The 27,189-nt window shown below is 36.0% G+C and overlaps 1 protein-coding gene across 3 annotated transcripts in view; it reads right to left on the bottom strand.

Moving 5' to 3' along the window:
* The window catches only part of GBE1 (1,4-alpha-glucan branching enzyme 1), a 161,045-nt gene that overhangs the window by 110,458 nt on the left and 23,398 nt on the right, over positions 1 to 27,189 (bottom strand). For all 3 annotated transcript variants that reach the window (XM_082055387.1, XM_082055388.1, XM_082055389.1), the window contains exons 2-3: positions 12,338 to 12,507; positions 2,739 to 2,854 (exon numbers count right to left, since the gene is read on the bottom strand). In XM_082055387.1, coding sequence (XP_081911513.1) covers positions 2,739 to 2,854; positions 12,338 to 12,507 — 286 coding nt within the window. The remainder of the gene's footprint in view (positions 1 to 2,738; positions 2,855 to 12,337; positions 12,508 to 27,189) is intronic.

Genomic DNA, 27,189 nt, shown 5'->3' with positions numbered 1-27,189 from the left:
CCGCTACAGACAATCCAATATTCCAGCTTCTACAGAACTGCAAAACTATGCTCTACCACACAAATCCTTGTGTTCTCAAAAATACACAGATTTATGAACAATCATAATTTAACAGAACCATGTAGTTTGAAGAAAACTTACAGACAAGCAGCAGTTTTCTGAATCCATTAGTGGGATGAGAAAGGATAAAAAGCTGTAGCATAAGGGTTACTGTACATGCCTACCATGTGGAATATCCCAAGCACATTCCAGCTCCTGTGACAAATAAACCATTTCAGTAGTACCTTAATTGGAGACTTTTTTCCCACGTTAGTTATATCATCCAAATACATTGAAAGTACACATGTGATGTGTTAGATGCAGTTGTGTAGGTGCTACAGAACAAAAACAAAGTGTCACAAAAGTGATTTTTTTTTTTTTTTTTTTTTTTTTTTTTTTTTTTTTTTTTTTACACTGAGGGCAGTGAAACACTGGCACAGGTTGCCCAGAGGGGTGGTAGATGCCCCATCCCTGGAGACATTCAAGGCCAGGCTAGATGGGGCTCTGAGCAACCTGATCTAGTTGAAGATGTCTCTGCTTACGGCAGGGGGGTTGGACTAGATGACCTTTGAAGGTCCCTTCCAACCCAAACCATTCTGTGATTCTACGATTATTAGGCAAAGTTGCAGTTGAGCCTGGAAGCAGTTCCATATGGACAAAGTAATCAATTGTTATTATGGACACTCATGAGTCGAGTTTCTAAATCTTTTGAAGACAAGAATATAAGCACTCAAAAGCAAATCTACCTCACAGGTAGACAGAGCAGTCCAGCTTCATGAGCCTGTTTAGTAATCATACATTTTGAGTGCCAGTGACAACTGCACACATCTTTGTTTGGAAATGACCATGTAAAAGCACAATTAAAGAAGTGGCAGGGTAAAAAACCCTAAAATTTAAAAAGGAAAACAAACTCACATTCTGATGTGCAAGGAAGAGTCTCATGGCTTTTCAGAAGACTCAGAGCAACTATAGAACTACAGCAAATCACCTCAACTAGTACAACAGCACCAAGAATAATCAGCAGTCAAAAATTCTGCATACTAAACAAATCATGCACAATGCAGCCTTTGCTTTATGGAGTTTGTATTTCAAATAAAATGGTGAACAGAAATAGAGAAAGTACTATAAAGACCCATACTTCAAAAATAGGAGAGATGACCAGTTATCACATAGGTAGACAGACAAAAAATAACATTAAGGTTTTCCAAATGTGTTTAAGAATATATGCTTTTTACTATTATGTTAATAATTATCAGCACTCCTCATCATACACGTCTCTTATCTCTACACTAAGCATATCATATTTCCAGCAGGTGAGCTCAATAGTTTTCTAGACACAACAAAGAAAGGTATATCTAGCAACGATCAAAAAATCTAACCTACTTACATCTCAAAACCATGGAAATTATTAGTTACCATTCTGCAATCTCATACATCACTGCATAATCACTGTATTTGTGAGTTGCAGACAGCTGTTTTCTTTCCTGCTCTGTAAAATAAAACCAGCTTTCTCATCCCTGAATGATTATTCCTAAATTTCAATTTATCCATATTTATTACTGGAATAATTTCATAGGCCATAACAAAAAGCATTGAGATAAACACACACATTGAGTAAGCATTTCCAGAGCATTTATATATATATATCTCTTTGTTTCAGCAGATTCTGTGTTTACCTAAGGCTGATTTTCAGCAGAAAAAATAGGATTTTTTCAGTGTGTTAGTTTAGTTGATTGAAGCTCTGAAAATATACTAGCATTATACAAATTCTGTCAGTTTCCTGTTTTCCTAGACACAGAATCACAGAATGTTAGGGACTAGAAGGCACCTCAAAAGATCATCTAGTCCAATCCCCCTGCCAGAGCAGGAACACCTAGATGAGGCTACACAGGAATGTGTCTATAGATCATTTCAGTACCTTTTTTTCCTTAACTACTCATTACTGTGCCTACTTACCGTCCGATGTATCTGGAACTCAATCTCTGAATGCAACAACTTACAATCTCAGAAGTACATCTGTGACTAAAATCAGTATTCACCCAGAGATACGAAACTCTAGTGAAATTTAGTTGTCATGACATATATCTGCACTAAGCATAACAACCATGGCATTTGACAACTCAAAGAAATTTTCTGTTAAATTCTTGAGGAAACATTTTATGCACGTGGATACTCAAAAAATAGAACTGATAAAATAACGAAGTTCTCCCTGAATCTGTATCAAGTGTAACTTATCTAATCTAAGCCTATTGATCAATTCTCTTGATTGCTAAATGATAGGCATGTACCACTAAAGCAACACAAAAAGATCACCTGAAGGGCTATGGCTAAAATGGTAACAAAATTACCAAGGCATTGAGATTTGAATAGGATCATAAAGTCGAGTAGTTGCATCAAATACAGAAATAATTTATCTATACATTACTTGATTCTTATTTTTCAAAGTATCAATATGTAAATACTGTTTTCATCTTATAGCATGATACAATACACTATTATCCACATTTCAGCCACATTTGCCTGTTCCTAAGCGTCACAGTTAGATGTTAATGTTTCACTCACTGAGGCACTTTGCACAAGCAGGTCAGCTGATTCTGATTCTTAGAACAACTAAAAGAACATAAAGATATTTAAAAGAAAACAAATGGACAATAAAATAAGAAGTGTTACAAGAATTGGACTAAGTCTAGAACCAGCACCTTTAGCTTTGATCCATGGGGCACAGGAGGATAACCATCTTGTCCAGGTGGAATGAACAACTCCCACTTCCCATACTCCATCTTCTTATATGGATGAGAAAATGGATTCCAGCCATCTGCAATTTTAGAAATAATATTAAGCATATTTATCTTAAAATGTGTCCGACTACAATTCAAAAGTATAATAGTGTGTTCCGTCTTTATCAGACTAAAACCTCAGTACCAGCAGACACAAATACTTTTGTATCTGATACCACCATACACATTCAAAAGAGGTTCAATAAAATATGAGATTTTCACTGGGAAACATACTCAAATTCTAATTTACGATGATTATTTCTAGTTAACATTCTTTGATCAAAGTAAAAATAACCTCCTCCTCTGCAGCAAAAAAACACTACTGATTTTAATACCACAAAGTCGTGGTGGTATGAAAATTAATGCCTGAAAAGTAATGCTTAATGTAGAATTAAAGCCAAAAAATGCACATCCTAAACAAGCCAGAAGAAATATTTATTATAATAATATGGGAAAAAATAATAAGCATCTGTTGATCATGGAGAGGGGAAGTGAGTTTGGACAAAATGTAACTAAAACCCATCTTCATAAATTGAATGCAGAAATCACGTTTGGAAACACATGCTGCTCATTGCCCCTAAGCTGATGTTCTATTATTAACACTCATTAAGTGTATATAATAGGAAAAAGAAAGGGAAAACTGCAGACAAACTTAGTAGCAATACCAGAAAATAACAACACAGTCAGGATCCACTGAGCACTGGAGACATGCAAGGTTGGTCATTATGACATGGCCAATTGAAAAAACAACTGCCAAGAAGATCTTGTGTGTTCAAGGTTAACTCATATGAACAAGACGGAATATAAAGCTTCTGAACAGACAGATTTATGCAATGTAATAATTTCTAATTTAGAAGGAAGTAGGAAGCCAAGTTTGACAATTTCTACTTTTTCTTATTTTTTGCCTATAAACACATCTATCTCACATAGTTTAAGGCAAAGACTCCTAAGCTAGCAAGAAAACGGTCAGAAAACTGAACTGCAAGACATTAAACCAACACATGCTAATCTTCCTTCATGCTAATATTTTTGCATACTGTGCCCTGTAATTAAAATAACAAACAAAAAAACCCCATGCCACAGAGGCAGCTTGCACCTCAATTGAAGAGGAATAAGCAGTTTTCAGTGACCAATTTATAGGAGGTACAGTGCATGATCTTAGGCAGGCATTCTGTAGCAGGTAACAAACTGTCCACACCTAAACTGTAGTACTATGACTAGTTTAAGATAGTACAAAACAATACTGCTACAAAACACGGTAGCCAGGGTTAAAAGCAATTAAAAAATGCCATTGGAGCAGGATCCTCTGCTGTGCAACAAAAAGACAACCTTCTCTAACACATATGGGTGTCTTCAAAGTTTCAGAGAAAGACTAAGCTGCTTTCGGAGTAACTTGCTAGTTGCTCTTACAGAGTTGTTTAAACCTGAAAACTGTCAATCTTTAAAGAAAAAACTCAAAGACACAAATTAAGCAGGCTAGACAATGTGACAAAAATAACTATGCAAGACAAACGTTCTACTACCTATTCATTTTACAGTAGAGAACAATGTCAAAACCAATGAGGACATTATAATAAAACGTTTCCCATGATCAAGAACAAAAAATTAAGTCAGTACTCTATTTAGATGATAGTTTTTTCACTATCAAGGTATTTGCATAGTGCAGACAGAAAATACACACATTACCATAAGGAAAGTATTTACTAAACTATTGCTTGATTAATAGCAGAAGAGCTAATATATTAGTAAGATTTAAATGGGTCTTCCCCCTTTCAGTTGAAAAAATAATGAAATAAACACTACTAACATCTACAAGGCTACTAAGACCAATAGCAAACAAACAATACCTTAGCAGTAAAGCAATCCTCCTTAAAAGAATGTCAAAACTGCAAACACTATATATAGTGTTTACATACTAACACACGTGTTTATTTTATTTCAGGGAATGGTAAAGAGATGTATAATACATCACTAGGATTTTAGGGCTTGAAAATAAAATAAAAGGAGTCATACAACATGGTACCTACTGTAAGTTACAAGTTTGTGAGTGATCATCACTGAGAGAAGGAACAGGCAACACCAGTCATCTAAGTGCTCCTGAACTCTCCCAAGGCACTAAAGGTAGTTAAACGGCAAAAAGGGAGTTGGAGGTAGAAAGTACGGCAATATATTATGCATAAGCTAGAAAAATTACATGGTCATTTAGAACATATTTGCATAATCCAAGTGGCACTGATACAGTCCTTAAAACAAAACAAATGACAACTGAGGAGTATACAGTCAGGTAACAGGTAAGACCCTAGAAGCCTATGGAGGAACTGAAGATATCTGGAAGAACTTATGCCTGTGTCCAGACAACAAAGTAAGACCTTTACCTGGAGTATAACATCTAGAACAGTATCTGATATTCAAACATCAACATATGGCAAGAACCCTATATTGAATGCTCAGAAAGAGCATTTCCAAACAACACTGCACCTTTTAACAGAAAAGCAAGAACAAAAAACTCAAGGGTGGTGAGTTAAAACTGATATCCACTTTCAACTTGCCAACAGCTAAACTGTCTGAAATAAACAATTCAGGCAAGAATGGAAAAACAGAAGAATGATTAAAAAAAAAGAGTAACTAGCATCTTAAGAAGCTGCAAGAAGACTACTTTAAGGAACATGTTAGGATTTATGGTAGTCAAGGCTTTATGGGAATTACTACCAGCCCTTTCAGCCTTCTTCACCCCCCATAGATATCCGATCATCTTCATTGCTTTTCATGGAACTATTGCCAATTGAGCTGTATATCTTGGTTACAATGCATGAACTGAACCAAATATGACAGGTGACAACTTGCTAATACTGAGCAAAATAAAAAGTTACAGCAAAAGTCTTAGGCCCAGTCTCTACAAAATTCACTTGGGAAATCTGCCTGAAGTTAATTAAGTACATCGAGAACACTGAGTCCTTACATTATTCAAAAAAATCAAAACAAAACAAAACGGCCCTCTCATGACCTCTGTTACAACCACCTCTTTTTCGCCTTTGGAGGGGGAATGGTTGCATGTCTCTACCTATTTAAGCATCTCTGCTCTCCACAGGCAGCTTTACAGTTCTGCCCAAGTTGCTTTGCTGTCCCCTCTGTCTGCTGGCGATACTGGATGCTCCTTCAATCCTTCCTCTTCTCAGCCAGTCTTTCATTACTGGGTGTCCATGGTTCACGACTAAAGAATAAATGCGAAGCAATACTCATCTGTCCCGGGTGGTCCTACTTAAAACCACTGTTTACCACTTACCCTTGAAGAGGAATGTTATCACTGAAAACATTGCTTTGTATTAAGGCAAGAGGCATAAAAACTTAAGATTCCCTGAAAATTGAAGGCTTCCTTCAAAGAGGAAATGGCTCAGGCTTCTCTCGGTTTTACTGATTAGTTTTCAGATTTTTCAGCAAGACATAACCAGAAATGTCTTGTGGAAGGAAAACAAACAAACACAACAAAAAAAAACCACAACCTGAACATACCACACACTCAACACCATCACACACACAAAAACAACCAGCCAAAAACTGAATAGCAGACTATTCAGAAGTTGAAAATAAAAAGAGAAGAAGAAATATCTTGGTTTGAGAACAGTGACTTCAAAGACTCTGCCAATAGCTACAAACAGAAAAAGGTTGAGAAGATTACCAGCAGAAGTTCAAATAATCAGCCTGAATATGTTTTAGGAAAAAAGGACACCATCACAGAAAACCCATAAACAAGAGCTTCTATACAGAAGTTTAGGCACCGGATATGTCTTAATCCAACAGGGAAGACATCTTGAATAGCCTGGTACTTTTAGTTTCTCTCATCTCTGTGACTAGATCTTCCAAAACTAGTCATTTTTTTAAACATTATGTCCTACCACAGCAACATGAGGCACAAGGAACTCCTTACTGAGAACTGCAACCTTAGAATGCCAAAGAATCATGAACTGAGCTTTAATCTAGAGCTAAATTCAAAGCTATAATGACTTGGATTCTACCATTTGTCATTAAAAATCAATTTAAATGCAATACTTCCAGCAAAATCATAAATTGACTTCTTGCTCCATCGCCTTGCTTATTTTCACATTGACAAGTATATAGGCATATAGCTTCAAGGCTCACAGCTTAACTTGGAGTTTCATATCAGCAATTAACACCCCTCTTCCTTCACATAAGGGAAAGGAGCACTTCTTGCATATTGACCAAATCGTTCACTTATTCCATTATAAGAGCTGATACATTAGTGCAATGTTGTAACTATTTTTTCGAAAGTCAAAACACTTCATAAACTTAGGCTGAATTCTCAAGTGCAATAATCTCATCTCTTAGGGCAGTTATATTTCTACATTCCACATACCTCTGATCAACTGAAAGATGCTCAAAGAGAAAACAGAGTCCAGCAATCACTCACTCATCTGCCTTGAGGAAAATATACCAGACAAAAAGCAGTTCAGACAAGGGAAGGGCATCAAAATCCCGCTGTCTCACAAGATACCTTTATAACATTTGCTTGGAATATGAAATCAGAAGATAAATGGAGGGATTCTCTAAAGACACTCTACTGTTCTACACAGTGGCCAATTAAGTCTTCCTCTTTCTACATTGCCCGATTTCCAACAGCTCAATAGCAGGGTCATTAACATAATCTGCTTAGAAGTGATTAAACAGCTCAAACATTGACATAAAAACAAATGTCAGTACTTCTCAGATAGGATGTCTCCCTGGATATTAATAGCAGCTTATACTTCCGTCTACTGCCTTCAGTCATCTGCAGCCACAGAAGTATAGCACTATTTGACTTTACCCATGAAATCTAGGTATTTTTCTACAAAATCTTTGAACAAAGTAGTGAGAAGTTCAGAATCATATCATAGTAGTACCTAGACTCCATCTAGGTAAAAATTTGAATCAAGTCTGGAAAAAACCAAACAAACAAAACACAAAAACACAAAAACAAAACACAACCAGACATTAGAAGATATGAAAAGTTTCCAATCAGCTGTCAGATATCCAAATCATGAGGGCTGGTGGCTTAAGTCCCCCTTTTTTAGCTCTGAAGTTCAGAGTTCAAATAATAAACCTCATCCCAAAACAAACCAGCCCACCCTCCATTCATCCTCCAGCCCCAGCCTTCACTACTAGTGCAAGAAAAAGGAAGCAGTAACCAAAAGAGACAGACATTCCAGAGTGAACAACATTTTAGATCCAGTGTTAGCTGGGAAGTGGAGAGGGGAAGGCAGAGAAAAGAAAAAAGGCAACTAAAACTACAAGTATGACAATTTATATCAAATACTGACTTCCAAATTAGCATATACATACTCTTTTTTCCAAGCGTCTTAAAGCCAGTAAGGTTTTCTTTTTTAAAAATTAAAATGTAGTTTACGAATAACCTACTGAGTCTCTGCACGGCCAAATACAATTTTTTCATGTTCTAATTCCTGAACAAATTCCACGGGTTAGCCTCAAAACTTGCAGTTCCTTGACTTATTTCAAAACAATTGACTGTAAAGCAGCAACAAATTGCCGATAGTCAACAAGCTCCAGCGCTATACAGCATGCAAATAAAATATACAGTGTGTTATCACTGAGAGTTTTTAAGGTAGCTATAATGTTCATACTGCCTCTAGTATCAGAAATTCAGCTGACTAATTGCCTCATACACTTGATTTACTGAGATCCTAAAAGTACTAACTGACAAATCTTAATGTTTTTGGACGTTCATTTAACAATTTTCAGAGTAAAGCATCATACCAGAATATCAACAGATATAATATATTTTTCTCCCTAGCTACAGAGTTGTCAAGAACAGACAAAAAGGTGTCTAAAAGTATTGGGATTTTATTGAATTTATGTTTTTCATTCTCCAATCCAAATACAGATTTGTGTGCTATTACTAGATTCTAGATTTTTTGCAGAATGCACAGCAATATAAAGAATTATTCGTTAAATAGGAGCTAACCCATTCGCTACAAGTGTAATGAGAATGAGGTACAAAGAATCGAGTACAAAAATAACATAATTTGGGGCCAAAATACCTTAATATCAGAGCTTTTTTTATCTGCTATAAGGCATAAAGGTCATTCACCAAAAAAATTTACATTTGCGAGACGGATGCTTCAGACGTATATAATTACAGAAATAGATTATTCATGTTTATGTTAAGCACAGTTCATAGTAAAGCTATTAACAGCTATCAGCTTAATTATAAATTCTAAATGAAGTTTAAGTTCTCTGTTACACAGTCTGCATTTGCCATTATAATTTTTACTAGTTTTTGATCCTAAAAAAAAAAAAAAAAATTCAGATTAAACAGCAGGGCCTTAAATTTTTGTGTCATTTCATGTATTCTTCCATCAAACATTTAAGAGACTCACAGACAACAACATATTATTAAGTAAAACTATGAGAAAACACTGATAACCATCTCCCTACAAGAGAACTAGAAAACAGAGCATGAATTGACTCTTTTTATATTAAATATCATATTCGAGTTTAAAACTAAAAACTAGCTGCTGTTGTTTAAGTTCTAAGCTTGTTTTTTGTATAAAAGGTGCAACTTCCGCCCAGGTTGTTCAATTACAGTTCTCTTTACAAAAAGCTGAGTTTTATTAAAAATGTTTTTTAAAAAATTCTGACGTTCAATTTAAATACGATAAAATAATAAATTTAGTTTGATACTTAAAATTGCTTGAAAACAAAGAAAGGTTAAAGGGATTCAGTTTTAATTAAACATATCCGTAGCAACCTGAATCCAAATCTTAGGGTTTTGCAACCCAATTTCTCATCAGAATAATATTAAAGCTCAACTGAATTGAATGACAATCTTCCATTCCCCTAAGCTTTCCCAGTACATTATCTTCCCCTTTGGGAACGAATATTTTACTATGACTGATGAATATGATATATAGGACAAGCACAGTTTTTGCACATTAAAGTCAATTTATTTTCAGTCTTTTGACTTTTTACTGCCACATTTCATCAGCATCTAGATACAACTCCTCTAAGATATTAGTCCTAAATTTCTGCTTCATATGATATATTACATGAAATATTTTCAATGAAGTAGAGTTTAGAAAACCATTCCAGTTTTTAGCTACTGTATTCGGGGTATCTATGTACCTCCCCTTCCAACCTGCCAGGCCAATTTACAAGTTATATCCTCTTTTTAAAATATTAGTTATTAATTCCATTAAAAGTTTTCTTTTTTTTTTTTTTAACGGCTCTCTATTAAAATATGCACTTAAATGTATTATAGTCTGCAACTATGTTGAGTAATTCAACTTAAAGAGTATTATATCACAAAAACTTGGAGCAATGGGTGAGGCTGCAGAGTGTAAAGAAGGGGTGAGGAGAATTTTCTATGTGTTTATACACATAAAGTTGATCTGTTAAAATATCGTCATCTACCTATCATGCACTCAGCATTGATAGCTGGCATCACTATCATCTAGCAACAGGTGAACTGTACTCACAATTCATTATTCAGTTTTCAATCGGAGGACATATCTGATTCCCATATTAAAATTCAAGTACTGCACTAACCTATTTTATTGATGTCTGTTCCAAAAAAAAGAGACTGAGTATTTCAAAGAAAACTACTCTCTCATTGATTAGGTTAGCCATATGAAACAGGCCTGTGGTTGAAAACAGTGTTGCACTAACGTTTCTGTTTGTCTTCTGCAGTAAAAACAAAAGATTTTTCTAAAAATAATCATTGTCTATAGACTCAAATTATCACAGTGAATAGTGAACACAGACCCTCTCATTGAGTTCTTAAAGAAAAAGAAAATACAAATTGCTGACAATGAAAATAGAGGCATTTTATTAACTCTGATGTTGGGAAACTGAAGCATGAATATTTAAACACTTTATTTTGCTTATTCTATTTATAACTATCTTGATCTTGGGACTATGGAAAAACAGTACTAAAAGAGATTGCTTTGACACATAGAAAAGATCTTAACAATGGATCTGAAAAACACTGCCAGGGTAATCCATTTAATTTTTAAGTATTGAGCATATTTTTACAGAATCTTAAGCACAGTACTTTAGAGAGCACCACCAGATACAACAGTTAATGGCATCTGTAAGGAGCCTTTAAAATTATAAGTTATAGAAGCACATACAAGTTCATGACTTCCTTCCTCAAATACAGGGTTTGCCCTTTTAATATTTTCCTCAAACGGGGTAAGGAAGAAGAAAAGTTCAACATTTAGCTTTTTGTTTAAGCAGAAGTAGTTAACTGGCTCCAACTGGCAATTCATATGGGGGTTTTTTGTCCATATAAATACATACACTGAACATTCACCAGGTAAGTATATCCACAAAACTAAAGCTGGATAAACAACACTGCATATTTTTGAAATGCAGTTAATGTAACATAATCATTTCACAGACGAAATCTCAGGTTCAGTAAGAGCCAGCAATGTAATTCCTAGTATTTTGATAGACTAATATCTAACCTGAAGAAGGGATAGAGAGGTGCAAGGGAAAAACAGAATAAAAATCTGTAAAACCTCAAACAAAAAGAGAGTGGAATTAATACTGCAGGATTTAAGAGCAAAAATACATCTGACTTCAACTTAAGAATTCATGGAACATGATTTGAACGTAGCTAGCCTTTCAAACAAGGAGCAAATTTTTATTTTTGTTTCAAGTTTTAAGTGAATGAATGTCTTTCCAGTTCTGCAGAAAGCAATGCAATTCCTCCAGGTAAACCTTCCTCTTCTACTAACATCCTTCCTTCACCTCTCCTCAAAACAGAACACCACCTACTCCTTCAGAAGTAGGTTAGTTTCAATTTACGTTACCATTTTCCAGCAGGACTTTTGTTTACATTCTCATGATTAGTGAGAATTTTGAAGGCCTTGGTCCTTGTATAATACTGCTATTAGATTAAAGACAAAGCAAATTATTCCACTATTCTTTCTCCTTCTCTACACACAGTTTTATAGAAGCCTAACTGTAGATCATTAAGAAGAATCTCAGGTAATTTAGACACTTTCAGCCTAAAGCTTCAGTGTGATCAGGCTAGATTCTTTAGACAAGTCATTGATTTATGTGTATTTAAAAAAATACAAACAATACTGACCACACAACAGAAACACCTATGTTCTACTGCAATGTGGAATTTTAGTTTAATTTGCAAATTTATTATTAGTTTAATTTGCAAAATGTCAATACGCTAGCAAACCACAACACACATTCTTACTATCAGAATTATGTCATTCCTGTAAAATTGTTTTCAAATGAAGACCTACCCCAAAAATAAACCCTAGCATGATTTTTCAGGATTTTTGAGGATGCTCAAGATATAAGCCCTATTCCAAAAATAAGCCCTAGTTGCAGTTCATTAAAAAGTCAATTTAAATAGTGTTCAGGCAGCTATACATGTTAAAGGAGTAACGAGTTTTGGAGCAAAAATTAATGTAAGACCCAGTCTTATTTTCAGGGAATCAGGATAAAACACAGTATAGGAGAGAAAAAATATTCCTAAAAATACTTACTGAAGTCACCTGTGAGAAACACTGCTTCTGCTCCTGGTGCCCACTCTTTGCAATATATTCCACCATCCACAAATTGGTTAACTCCGAAGGTTTTGTAACTTTTTGTAAATTTATCAAGGCCTCCTTCATTTTCCTCGATGCTCTTCAAGCGGTTATAAAACAGAGAATACCTTTCAATGAAAATAGAGAAGACTTTTTAGAAAGTTTATTAAATGCCTTTCTTATATTAAGATAAACACAGAAGAACATTAAAAAATGCAGTAGGTTAGACACACTGTCATATTATGTCCTAAGACTACCATATTAGATTCACTGCTCTCTATGGAAATTGGAAAAAAAATAATCAACTAGAAACCATACAATTTTTCCATGGTTGTTACATAGTGTGAAGTTGCAACCTTCGCGCTTGTCTGTATTTTCTCTTCTTTATGGGAACCATTTGCACTTTAAATCTAAGACTGCAAATCCTGATTGCCAGTCAAGAAATCACAGTATTACTACACAACAGGAGAACTGCACACTCTGAATAGCCTAGGACTTTTTCTTCCATCTTATTAATATCAGACATAGGCCTCCTAGGGAGAATTGTATAGACTTGCTACATCTCTCACAGCCAGTTTTAACGGACAATCTCAGAACACTGAAAAGCTGTAGCCCAGCATACAGCAAGTCTGCAGAAAGTAGTTTGGCACTTGCTCCTTAGGTAACCTCTCTACAGAGACCATCAACAAGACTTTGCAGTTCCCTGACACTGCAACGATTTGGCAAACAAAATTATCACTTCGTGGAACTAATTCTTTGGACCATACCTTACTTACCCCAGTAGGACTTGAAATGCCCTAAACCTCTAATGTAAAAATTTGCTAGTAACAGCTGGGCAGTTTGTGACATATTTTGCCATGTTTTCCCAAAAAAGTTCCCACCAATTCAAGAAATACACACCAGGTGCACAATATAAACAAAAGGATCAACTTTGAGTCCTAAAATGCAAGCTATTATGTGAAGAATCACAGCTAAAAGCTTCAGTTTAGAATTTTATTAATGCTACCTGTATGGGGTTTTTTTTGTTTTAAATAAGGTATCCCCAGTGTAAATGACAAATGTGTTTGTGTTCTCCACAAATGAAAAAGAGATTTCTTAAATGTAGAAAAGCTAATAAGAATCCCAGCAAGAACAACTTGTCTGCCTCATTACACTTACTGTATATGGACAAAAGTAATAAAACAGTAAAGCAAAATAGAACTACGGGATGATACACTGTTGTTTAAAAATAAATAAATAAATAAGTAAATTAAAAGGTAGCCTGTCTGCAGTGTCAGAACTTTAAACATCGCTCTGTGATTTGTTTTAAAGTTTTGGTTTAGAATTGGCTCTTAATTAGTTCAAAGTCTATTTACTGATTAAGGTATAAGATTAGTGATATTAATTTAGAGTACCGTAACTACTTTGAAGGTTAATCCCCTAGAAAGTTTTTATTATGAAGACTGATGCTCACATTTAAAGACAGCAAGATTTGAAAAATACCTCAGGATACACTATAGCAAATACACTGCATCATTCCTTTAAAATTTGCTCATGAGTATAAACCCCAGAAGTGCATTATTAACTACTACTGCTCGGATAATCAATTTAACTTAGAGCGCTCGAGGGAGAATATTTTGTCAGATTTCCAAGTATAAGTATATTACATACATACACAAACCCAGTTGACTGACCTAAGTTTTAACCAACTGCAATGACAGAAAGATTTATATAAAGTTTAAATACAAAAACACAGAATGAGTCACAAACAGATTCAAAAGTTCAACATATGACATTTGGTACAGGCAAAATTACTCAATTTTTGAAAGTTTCCCTTTGAAAAAATATTTTAAAAGTTTTTTTGATTTGTATAGCTTGTCTTAAAATTTTAAGCCTTCCTTTAAAATATGTCACAAGAACACAGTGCTACCTGCATATTCCAATTTCTCAGCTACACATAAGCTATTTCAAAATTGCTGCCTGTCACATGTATTATTTTTAACTAGTTTCACTGAAGCTGAAGCAGGAACCTTTTTGTGTATTCTAGAGGTAACTGTCTGTTGTAGCTCCAGAAAAGATCTAACAGAAGCAATAAATCTGACACATTTAAAATAGACAAGGTGTTTCAGAATAAGTTATCTACTTTACATTAAATTATTCTTTTCCCCACCCCGTACTTGGTACAAATACGTTTTCACAGCTTTAAGAATGCCTTTGGCTGGACATGGTATTTCCCCACTTTTAGAAGGAACCAGTAAGCTTCATCTTTAAGCAAAAGTCAGTCATACAAATCTTTGAAAGCTGGAGAGGAAGGAGATGATACATTTATTAACAAAAAAGAACAGCAGGTCACAGAGAAGGGCTGAAATCTCTGTGCAGAGAAGAAAAAGGCTGTGATACACTTCACATCACCGAGAAGCACACACGTGCCGACTGCCTACTGCTCTTCTCTGACGAGTCCTCACTAGCAGAAGAAAAATCAAACCCATTCATCTCATTCCTAAGAAATAAGTAGCAAACAAATTCAGGATTTGAGAGTGGGTTTATGGGGCAGGAGAGATTAAAATGGACTTTCAGAAAGCAATTACATTATTTGTCTTTGGGAAAAAAAAATCACCGTCAGTAACACACACTGTAAACTATTATCACAGAAGCACTAAGAGTACATCCACTGTTTCCCTTTTTGTCTTTCAGTAAATTCAATGTTCAGGCAAACAAAGAGACCATGACACTTAATATGTGAAATCATCATTAGTATTACTTTAAAAACAAAGACCACTCTTTTTGCTCACTTTGTAATGCTGGTGAGCAGATTACGTGCTCAATTAAACAATTTATTTTGGGGGACAGGGGTCAAGGAAGGAAGCAGATCAGAAATGTGGTCTATTGGGGATGTAAAATGTTATTACAATAATAGCTTTTTATATAGAACAAATTTTGAACAAGTAATACAGCATTATGTATACTGAGTAATAACCCTCCTTGAATTTGTACACAAGTACATTGCTTGCATTAGAGCAAGTTAACTCAAGTACTACTGCTGCATCATTCCAGAAATCATGATTATTGAAACAACTAGTTCTCCCCATGATTTTTTTTAGATTATATCCTAGAAATCAGCCGGGATATTTTTGTTTGGTTAGTTTGGGTGGGGTTTTTTGGCATGGTTTTGTGTGTGTGTGTTTGTGGGTTTTTTTGTGGTGTGTTTTTGGTGTTTTGTTTTGGGTTTTTTTGTGGGTTTTTTTTTGCCTTTAAAAAAAATAAACAAAACAACAAAACAACCACCTCCTCAAATATAGAATTGCAGTTTGCCCAAAGTTAATGAATAACTCATCAGCTTCTGAAATGGATCAATTGTTTGTGCTGTGAACTATGCTAAGAACTCTTCTCAGGAGGTGAAACACATCTGGACACAGAACAAGGTCACCTGTCATAGAATGTCTTGTAAAACAGCAGAAGCATAAGTTCTGTATCCTGTTGCTGCTTTAAAGAAAAGGATTCAGTTAAGTGCATGGTCATGATCCAGATTTAAGGAAATTAAGGTTTTGCTTTCACAGTAATTTTGCCTTTCGTTTCTACAATACTGAAGTTTGTGAAACATTTTTTATCTTCCAAACTGAAACCCCAGGATTACACATAGAAAACAACATTTTTTCAATCAATTCCAAAGATTTATACTGTTCACTAACAGCAGACAAGTGTTAAAAGAGGAGAGCTGGACATCGGATTGATGACATTGCATTTCATGATCCCCCCTTAACACAGGAAGTAATGTCATGTTCCATTATGCATGTATACTCATATGACATATATATGTCAGACAGACTCTGGACACACAGGGCATTTAAAAGGTGAGACAGCCTTGTAAAATTCTGGACATGTGAAAAGAGTCAACAACAGCATCCAGAGCGACAAGTCAGGTCAACTGCCTGACTTCTGCCTTCATATATTTCAGGTCTCCAAAGCTTAATGAATGACTGTAAATTCTTAAGATTTTTCTACTCCCTTGCATTAAAATTGACACTGAAGAGGTATTACAAGTTAAAAACTGTACCCAGGTATGCCTTGAAAAGTACAGCCATTATCTTTGGGATAAAAAGCTAAATAGATCAGTGACAGAACCCACAGAACTTCAGCTAGAGACGGTCTGAAGTAACCGGAAAAATTTGCACAACATGTCCCTTACTAGAACCAGGTATGACAAAATACACCTGACAGGCACGGGTGGGAGAAGCGGGATGCTTTTGGTGCATTTCGTGCTCTGGAAGTTCTTATGAAAAAGCAAGCTTTTAAATTCAAGTCCTATACCCATTCATCTCATGCCTGTTCGCAGACCAAAGGCATTTTAAACTAAGATACTGAAATTAGGTGCTTGCCTCAGACTTACTGAAAACAAAAACTTCACGGTATTGGCATTTCCCCAAGCACACATACACCCACCTTGAAACAAGACATTTGGTAACAGAATAGTACTTCAGCAATTTTTACTCCCCTCAACCACTATTTCACTGTGAAATACTGGTAATTGTGAACATCATTTGAAACAGGGTCACAACAGTTTTTTCCTAGTGTTACCTTCATAATTAGTAACACAGCATCGCTTTAAATCCCATGCTTTATATACAGCTTTGTTTAAACCCTTACAATAGAAGTGTAGGAATTGGCTGACTTTCCCGAGAAGCAGGATTAAAACATGAAACATGAATTAGTGTCATGGCTAACCAGAAAGCAAGTATCTTGCCAATAAAATAAGCTCCATAGGGAAGCAGTAAAGACAATATTAACAAGGTAGACACTTCAAGGGTTTATATTTGTCCTGGTTTCAGTGGGGATAAAGTTAATTTTCTTTCTAGTAGCTGATATAGTACTGTGTTTTGGATTTAGAATGAGGAGAATGTGGGTAACACACAGATGTTTTGGTTGTTCCCAAGCAATGTTTACACAAAGTCAAGGATTTTTCAGCAAGGAAGTTGGTGGTGCACAAGAAGGTGCGAGGGGGCACAGCCAGGACAGCTGACCCAAACTGGCCAAAGAGATATTCCAGCCCATATGATGGCATGCTCAGTACACAAACCTGGGGAGTTGGCTGGGGTCAGCAATCACCGCTCCGGGACAGGCTGGGCATCAGTCAAGCAGGTGGTGAGCAATTGCACTGTGCATTGCTTTTTTGTATATTCTTTTGTTGTTGTTGTTGTTATTATTATTATTATTATTATTATTATTACCATCTCTTCCTTTGCTATCCTATTAAACTGTCTTTATCTCAACCCATGAGTTTTGCAGTCTTTTTGGCTGGTTCAGTTTTTTGGCTTTGTTGGTTGTTGGTTTGGTTTTTCTTCTGATTCTCTCCCCCATCCCACTGGGGTGTGGAGGGGCTGAGTGAGCAGCTGTGCAGTGCTTGGTTGTCAGCTGCACTTAAACCACATTTCAGGTGATGAGCACTTATTCCTTTGATCACTAAAACACAAATATTTTCTCTTACGGATACTTAGAAATCTAAAACTTATACAGTGTAAGTATACAGAAAAGAGTTCAGAGCAAAAGATGGCCTGAACTTTCAGTTCAACGCAAGGCTATGCAGTTCTAATCCAAAGAAATAATGCTCTATTTATTTGGTAACCATGATGTACAAAACCCTCCTGATGCTGCAGTTCTATCATCACTGACTTCATTCAGCTACTGATCCCATTAAAAGTCACAGACATATGTTAAAATTAGTAGCTTCAATATGAAGCATAAGAATAAAAAAGTTAAGTCTTTCTCATTTCTCCACAAAGTGTCTTAGTGAAATAAGACTTTTGGCAGACTGTTGAAGAAGTCTGATGGCAATTCAGAAGACTGAATTAGGGTTCCGCATAAAGCCTTCACGTCTTTTATTTTAAAAAACCCACAACAACAACAACAACAAATAAACAAAAACAAACAAAACCACAAACACAGAGCTACTAACTCCTTCCTGGGCACCTTGTAAAATGACAAAAAGGTATTTTAATATTTTAAACTTTTAGATTTAACCAGACAAGCTTTAGTTTCCTAGTTATCACACTAATCTAAATAGAAACTAGCATAACCAAAAAGGCCTTAGGAGCAGGTGAGATATCCTCAGTTAATCAGTCTGGTGCTGAACTCCAAGATGACTGCAAAACGTCTGGGCAATTTTATAAAAAAAGCTTTGAGAATGGGCATAAAGTTGTAGTTATTGTAGTTTATAGAACAGTCAATCAGCTTATTTTAAGACAACACAAACTAATCATTTTAGTCCCTCTTCTGTTTATAATGCTGATTTTAGTAGTGATTCATCTTTTAGATTTTTTCTCCATGCCAGGTTTTTATTTCTACAATATGGGCCCAGTATTAATGCTAATTTATTTGAAACATTAAAGCAAATAGGAGAGACTTTGATAATCGTATCTGGTGGCCATATGGAAAGCCCAATTCTACAAATACCAAAGAGAAAAGGATAAGAAAGAAGTGCCTAGTAAGGTACTCTCTGTAGTGAAATCCTCCCATTTTCCAATAAATACAAACATTTGTCACGATTTCAGTGTTAAAAATAAAGCTACAGTGCAAAAGAAACGAAAAAAAACCCTCTCTGTTACTTAAGTCTGTTATATTCCTTTATATTTTTTCCAGTGTAGGTGTTGGAAAGACCAAAAGATCAAAAGCAGAAAGGCAAAATGTTTGTTTTCCTCCCTGCTTCCTCACTTAAACAACGAACCTTACAAAAAAAATGTTTTAAGTTTTGAGATACCACTTATCCGATTTATCAACCTAATCCTGAAGCCTCTTGGGGGAATGCTGCCTCTTATTTTCAACCTTCCACTCTTCCCTGGCACAGAAGCAGCTGTATCAGCATTACAGTAAAGCAGGGAATAGGCATGCAAAGAGGCCATCAAACCCTGTCCTGTACCATCACTGACATATCATGAACAACACTATTCATAAAGCCACTGAGATTTCCAAATTCCATTTTCAAAACCACCCTGGGTTCCCCCACACACACTTATTATTAGGACTGGAAAACTGCTACAGTTCTTTACTGAAATCATAGGATCTTCCTAACATGCCCACGCAGCATCTCTGTTTGAGGGTGAACAGATCATCATCCTCTGCTCCAAAAATCACACCGACCTGAAATTCTCCTGCAGTTTTTCAGTCACAGTACTAGGAGGGCTAACAGGGCTCCACTGACTTCCCTGGGCATTTTTAGTTCAGGGTTTTTGATTTTAAAGCATTTGTACATATTTTAAACAAGAATGCAAGCCACCCATGGAGCAATACAGAGATTGCATGCTGTCTTCAGAGTTGTTGAATGAAGCTCACTGTGACAGTGCTGGAAAGACTGGGGCCAGTGGTGGGGAAAAAAAGTTGGGCACTGTGAAGCTCATTCACCTACTGATGTGGACAGACCATGAAAACGTTCCCTGTTTTGGTATAGATCCACATTATCTTCTAATCCCTATAAACAAGCAAAAGGGTCAAAAAACAAATGAAAAATCCAAATTGTCAGTGCAGATGCACCACTTTCACCAACATAATAACAGATTACTTCTCCATAGGATGAGGAATAAACTCACCATATCTAAAGGTTTCTTTTTCTACAATAATGTATTATTCAAATAAAGCCACACTGAAATTTGGCAAATAAGGAATTGAATATTGCTGGTCTTAGTTATGATAGTCTACTGCAGGCACATAAGAAAGGATTAATAGCTTGTTTTGAATTATATACCAAGAAATTCTCAAGAGCTGCAGTTTTCCTCTTGATATCACAGACAGTCCATTCTTTATAGAATGATGTCCAAAATTCTTGCAACGTTGAAATCAACTAGCAGTGATGAGTTTCATCTAAGTGCCTATATTGAACATGTGAACAGTGACTGCTTCTGTAAATAACCTTGATAGCTATGGAAGAAAAGGAACTCTCTTTGAATCCGAAGATGTTGTGCTAACACTTAGGTCACAAGCTTCTGTATTTAAGCAGCTCTTACCACTATGCATCTAGTCAAAAATGTTCACCTGTAGCAGTAAAATTTGCTCAGAAAATTAAATTATAAAACCCAACTCCCCTGTGGTCTGTGACAGCCCTCAGGATAACTAGTCAAATTCAAAAAGAAACATGCTGGGGCATTTCATAGGGTCTGCCCATAAAACAGGCGTTCCTATATCTCCATGCATCTTTGTAAAGCCACGTGGGTCCAGGATTACTGGATCAGGGGCACCAGCTTCTGGGTGTCCACACTGCAGTTCACTTCTAACAACACACATCTTTAACCAACATGTGTAAATCACAGAAGTGGTAGTTGCTGTCTCATGAAGTACAGCTGATAGCAACTGTGCTGTACTCTCACTGGGTTGTCCTGGAAAGCCAGAGTAGAATTAATTTATTTGAAGGGAGTCAAAGGAGGAGCACGTGGGAATATGAAACTGGACAATCTTGAAACAAAGAACACTAATAATGCCCATTTCTATTCCTGCCATGATGCCTACCACTTCATAGAAGAAAAAAAGGAAAAGATTAAAATACAAGTTGAAAATGTAGATGCAACACCTCTGAATATTTCAAAATAAAGACCACAGGGCCATTTACAAATTAGTTTTACTAATATTGCTGCTATCACTTTGAAGATGGTCCTGATTGTGTCTTCTTCTAGTAGCCGGTACAGCGCTTCCTTCTGGATTTAGAATTAGAATAATGTTGATAAGATACTTATGTTTTAGTATTTCTGCTAGGTAGTCAAGGACTTTTCAACTTTTCTTGCCGTACCAGGTGAACAAGAAGCTGGGAGGTGGCACAGCCAGAACAGTTGACCTGAACTGGCCAAAGGGATATTCCATACCAGATGACATACTGCTCAGTATATATTTTGGGTGAAAGAGGAGAAAGGGGCAGGGCAGGAGAGGAGGCATAGATGTTCAGAGTGATGGCATTTGTCTTCCCAATTGTCTTCTCAAATCACCATTACATATGATGAAGCCCGGCAGAACACCTGCCTGCCCATGGGAAGTAGTGAAGGAATTCCTTATTGTCACAGTTTAACCCCGGCCAGTAACTAAGCCCCACAGAGCCATTTGCTTACTCCTCCACAGTGGGATGGGGGAGAGAACTGGAAAGGTAAAAGTGAGAAAACTTGTGGGTTGACATAAAGACAGTTTAATAAGTAAAGCAAAAGCTGTGCACACAAGAAAAGCAAAACAAGGAGGGGAGCAAGCTACCGTGTGGTGCTTAGTTGCTGGCTGTGTTTTAACCACAACAGAGGCAGTTACAAACATTTTTACTGATAGCAAAGCCAGCGCAGAGACCCTGCTCGGACTAGTGAGTCCCTGATTTTCATTTTCCCCTTTACTCTATAGCTGGTTATTGCCTCGGACCGTCCTCATTCTGCTGCTTATAAGGGAATGGATTGAATGAAGACAGGAGTAGGATGGATCAAGTTCTTCCCAAAGCAAATTTCTGCAGTCCAACAAATCAAATGCATCAGACCGTGTTGAACTAGAATTATGCAACAGAAGCAAATTCCTGTTCGCAGTTGCTTCTTCAACTTCATTCATCACTGGTGAAAGTGTATCATAACAGAAGCCTTGGATTTTATTTCATTCTTTTCTCCACTTCGCTTTACTCACTTTTCATTTGACTATTCAGACTATTACACAAAGCAGTAAAACTTAAGGAAAACTGTAAAGACATGGGAAATCACAGGTATGTATGACTATTTCAGAACAGCAGATTTATTGTATTTTAGCTTATATCAACATTTCCGTTTTAGATTACTGACTTGCACTTTCTGCACAGAGAAGTCCTGTCACATTCAGGTAATCTTTTTAATATAGATTAAAGTAGATTAAGCAACACCCGAACACATGTAGCCTTTGAAGTTCCCAGAGGTTCTAGCTGCTCTGTTAAAATTATTCACTATAAAAGTACTCATTTTGCCTCTCTCCCAAGTCAGAGGCAATTTAACACATTTTCAGCTGAAAACCAAGGGTTCTACAGGTTGTCCAATGATATTAAGTTATTTTCAGGTGTAATAAAATTAACTGTTATCCAAATAATTTGAGCATACAGTTATTCTAATAAGGAACTTACACAATTAGGTGCTTTATTACTAGTTATTAAAAAGACCACCCAGCAGAGAACTCAGAAGAACAACCAAGAAAAGCAAAAATTTCAAAAGCAGCTTTTCAAATTTTTTTCTGCTCTGCAAAAAATTAATGTCAACATGCAACTTTTTTTTTTTTTTTCTCCTTTCTTCTTTCCAACAGACAGGACAGCCCTGCTCTGTGCTTTTCTTGTCTCCCCAGGAGAGTTCTTTGAAATTTACCCAAGCGATCTGAGGCAGGCCAAGATTCAGCAGTGTCTGCTATTGCTGAATCCCATTAACACAGTGACTTTTTCATTAGCTACATTCAAAAAACTTCTTCAAGTAAATGCATTAATTTGAGCATCCTATGACTTCTCTCCAACTAGAATAGGTCTGTAATATTGGAAGCTACACTGGAATAGAAGAAGTAGTTCAAAAAAAAAAAAGAAATAATAGTAACCACAACACCTTATTTCAGCAGTTAGTTACAATTTCTGGGCACTTTCTATGGTAAGCAAACAAATTCCCAACTCTATTTGGATGTTCCATGGTATTAGTATGGAGAGGTGATGCAGCTTTGTGTCTCAAACTAAATACAGTATCTTAAAAATTAAGAAATATTTGTTTGGGAATAATTAATGAGTAATCACTTGCCCTGTTGAAAGTTATTCATACAGAACAAGTGACTGATTCAGCATCAACATTTTTCAAAATAATTTAAAGTGCATTAACATGCAAGTCAATCCCTAACAACAACATACAGTCTAGTATGTGGGAGCACAACTAAACAAAAACCAGCAGAAAATAAAGGGAAACCACAGAGTTTTTCTTGACGTTCCACCAGCAGTTAAGATAACTAACAAAGATGTAAAGACTCACAAGCTATGAAGTCTAATAAAGGTAAATATGTTTCAGTAGTATTTTAGCAAGACTATCTGGTTTAAGTGCTTTCTGCACAACACAGGGAGCTAGAAGCAGGCCTCTTCCCTGCTTTAAACATTAGGCTAATTTAGTGACTTCAGCAACATTTGACAACTGAAATGTTTTTGCCATCAGCTCTGTAACAAACATACACAGTGCTCAATTTGTAACCAAATGCAGGAGTGATTGCAAGATGTATCAAATGAAGACTTAATGTAATCATTCAGTAATAATTGCTCCACTGACTTACCTAAACCCAACCCACTTCTGAGAACACCCTTCTCCGTAATAATATTTACCCACATCCGCACGTTTGTTCATCTATCATCCCCTTCTGTTTATTAGAAACACATGGATGCACCTCACAGCATAAGTGTAACAAATTGCCTCTTGCTCCTTCTAAACACCAGTAATCTCTTTCCATCAGAAGCCTAAAAACTACTTACAGACATCAATTCCAGTGAGAAGAAAAGTGTATACATAAATATTAAATTTGCTACAAAAAGCCATTTTATCTCTACCCTCCATTGAGATAAAAGGTATATAGTTTATTTTTTAAAAAACTAAAAGACACCCCACAAAAAACACAGCCATGCCCCAAAACCCTGATACTAAGCTGTTAGAGCATACATAGCACAGCTATGTATGTTCTGTACCAGCCAAAGAACTCCAGACAGCTTTCCTGTCATGAGTCTAAATAAGCCAGCAATTACAAAATAATGGGAGTTCTATATGTTTTTCTTTATACATAATGCAATAGGTGTACCAGTAACACACTTCATTTATTGCTTTACACATGTGAACATTTATTAGATAAATGTTTTAGGTATGAGATTTCTTCATTTAATAGTCATTGTCTCACTACCCCTCTACTAAGTAGTCTTAATTATGCATTAAATGTACACTAAAACCCCTCTTTTAGCTACAACAATTTGCTTCTCTGTTGTGATGATATCCAAAGCAATTTGACAGAGTTATTTTTGAATTAACATAAATACAGAGAAACTCCATCATATTTGAGCAGAAAGCTGCAGAAGGGCAGAGAGACACATTTCTCTCCAGAAATCAGTAGACTAAGACTGTGTTACCTCATGTTTCATGTGACACAAGAGAAAATAAACTGAAAGGTCAGTTGAACAGTTACAGCATTGCCCTTTTCCAAGGTAATCAGCAGACCATGTAGCAAAGACGTGAACACAAGCGTGACTGGAAAGACAGTAGCAGATAAAGAGGCTTTTGCTGCCAAAAGCATGTGGGACAAAATACCGCACTCTCAGTACCCATCAAGGAGTGTGGCATACTGCAGGCCTTACTTCAGTAACTCTGATTTATTACTTTAATTTGAAACTGTTCTTGTTAAGCATTCAGGTTTTCATATTGCCAAAACACATATGAATATGTAATATTGAACATTAATCATGTTCCCAAGTAAGTTACAGGAAAAATATCATTATTAATTTGTTTGTAATGGCAACATAATACAGTCAAAAATTAATTCACCTGGTTTACTAATGCATTTTTATTTTAAGTACACAAATTATTCTTGTTATTCAGCACTATTTAACTGGAAACCATAGCGTAGATTTTTCCCTCCATATGAAAAGCAGTTTATTTTTGCTCTTGGAGGAATGTCTTTATTAGTGGAACCTTCTAAAACAGTTTCTACTCATCATATTAATATAGTCTTAAAAGCACCTTAATCTGGAAATAACTCATTCAAATGTTATATTTACCAGAATTATTTTTAAGGAAGCTGTAAATAGCAATACATCAATTCCCATTTGATTCCACTACCAACTACTTCTAAGAAAGTATCTTTGCATTAATATATATCAAGGTCCACTTGGGGGAAAGAGTCACTGATTCCCACAGCACTAGTACAAAGTTGGAATCAAAAGACAAACTAAAAGCAGTAGCTGCACAGGGAGGTTTCAGGGAAAAAACCCCACAGAATTTCTTAAAAATGATTTGTAACCTGCCTTTTGGTGGGCAAGTGTTATTATCTCTTAAAGGTCTTCAGTAACCTGGAAGTGTCAGTCAGTACTATTTCTAAAGCAATTACTTGTGTAGTGAGAACCACCCCATACACCTCCTATTGGTTGTAAAAGTTCTGCACGCAGTTATAAGATAACCTGGACTTCAGTAACAATTTATTTAAATAAAGCTATTTTGATTGTGTTTGGGGTATTTTGTTGTTGTTTGGTTGGTTTGGTTTGTGTTTGTTTGTTGGTTTTTATTAGCTCGCCATAGCAGTAAACATAAGCTCCCATCTGCTTCTTTTCAAATTTGGATTTTAAGTCTGCTGCATCACTTTGGCTCCCATATTCTTAGCAATGCTGCAAATAACATTAACTGGCAGAAATGAAGCTCACCACAATACTAAGAAAGACTTATCTTTCTACATAACACTCAAGAAGAATCAAAAGTTTTAGTTGTCTACAAAACAGGAAAAAGCTTTTAAGTCACAACTCACTTCTGATTACTTCAAATAAAATACCAGATATTCCTCACTACTTTAGCCACCCAACCTACTTCCACAGGCACATTATGTAGTAAGAATTGTTATTTGAATTTCCTAACAGTAAACAGCACAGCTGCTCTAGCTACAACTTCATTGTTAATTTCCAGAAGTCTTAATTCCCCTCCTTTTAAAATATGTTCCAGAAATTAAAGACAAAATCTTGATTTAATGGATCAGATCAGTGGCTTGTATTTTCAAGCAGTTCATTATTTGAAATCATATTAGTAAGTTAAATAAAAATCTTCTGATTCTGATAACCATCAAAAGTCCCCCTTACTACAGAGCTGTTTTCTTGTCAAACTTTAAACAGATTTAAATGGATAGCTACCTTGAGAGGCTGTCAAAAAGATGGCTAGAAGAAAGATAGCCACAGCAACACCCGCCACCTTTACTACCACACCAAACCTTGCTCTCTGTAACAGCTTTTCTCTCATCTAATGTGACCATAAACCTACAGTATTCCACTTAACTAATTCTTAAAATCCTATTAGTTTAGCCTCAATGTTAGGATGCACATGTATATATATATCACCTTAAAAGGTATTTGGTTTTCCCTTTCTTATGCGTACAAATATACTTCCAATGCAAGTTTCCTCCTGGCCTATGTGCCATCCACTTTTAGATAACCTCTCTTTATCTTATTGTGACACAGAAAACTTCACAGCACTCAAGGGAAGAAAAGCATATGTGAGCTTTTTACATATACAGAAAAGATAGAAAAACACCCATTAAACACAGGATGGCAAGGACAGAATACTTTTGCTTTGGTTGCTGACCACTGTGCCAGCCTTCATTGGTTTGGTCAAGGAGAGTTTTCTGCTCAGGCTCAGTATCTGTATGTGGCTACTCCCATAGACTGCATATTCAGTCATGCCTGTTCTGCTAGTGGGGTTCCCTGTAATACCCATGAAGAAAAGGGCTATTAGAAGACAGTTTTAAGAAGAAAACATTACCTCCAGCAACTACAAGTAAAGACCTGAAGGGATTTGGGAGTGACAGGAGTAACGCCACTGAGCTACTTTACTTTCTACATTACCACAACCAGCTTCAGGTGCCTTAGCAGAAGCACTTGCATTGGTTTCATAGCACAAGCTTGTCTAAATTTAATTCTTAACCACTTTCACTGAGGACAGGACCAACAAGGAAAGCTAAGCACTCAAACATTTATACAGTCCACAACTCAAAGTGTTCAGAATTCAGTATCAACACACTAGAAGTGTACTTAAGAAATATCTGCAACTAGTCCCAGGCAAAGTCTATTCCCACTGAAGATGAGCAAGCAAAAAGCATGTATTGTTGTTGGCTGC

This window comes from Streptopelia decaocto, assembly GCF_964273445.1.
Source record: "Streptopelia decaocto genome assembly, chromosome: 1".
Taxonomy (NCBI): Eukaryota; Metazoa; Chordata; class Aves; order Columbiformes; family Columbidae; genus Streptopelia; species Streptopelia decaocto.
This window is presented reverse-complemented; position numbering and strand designations above follow the sequence as displayed.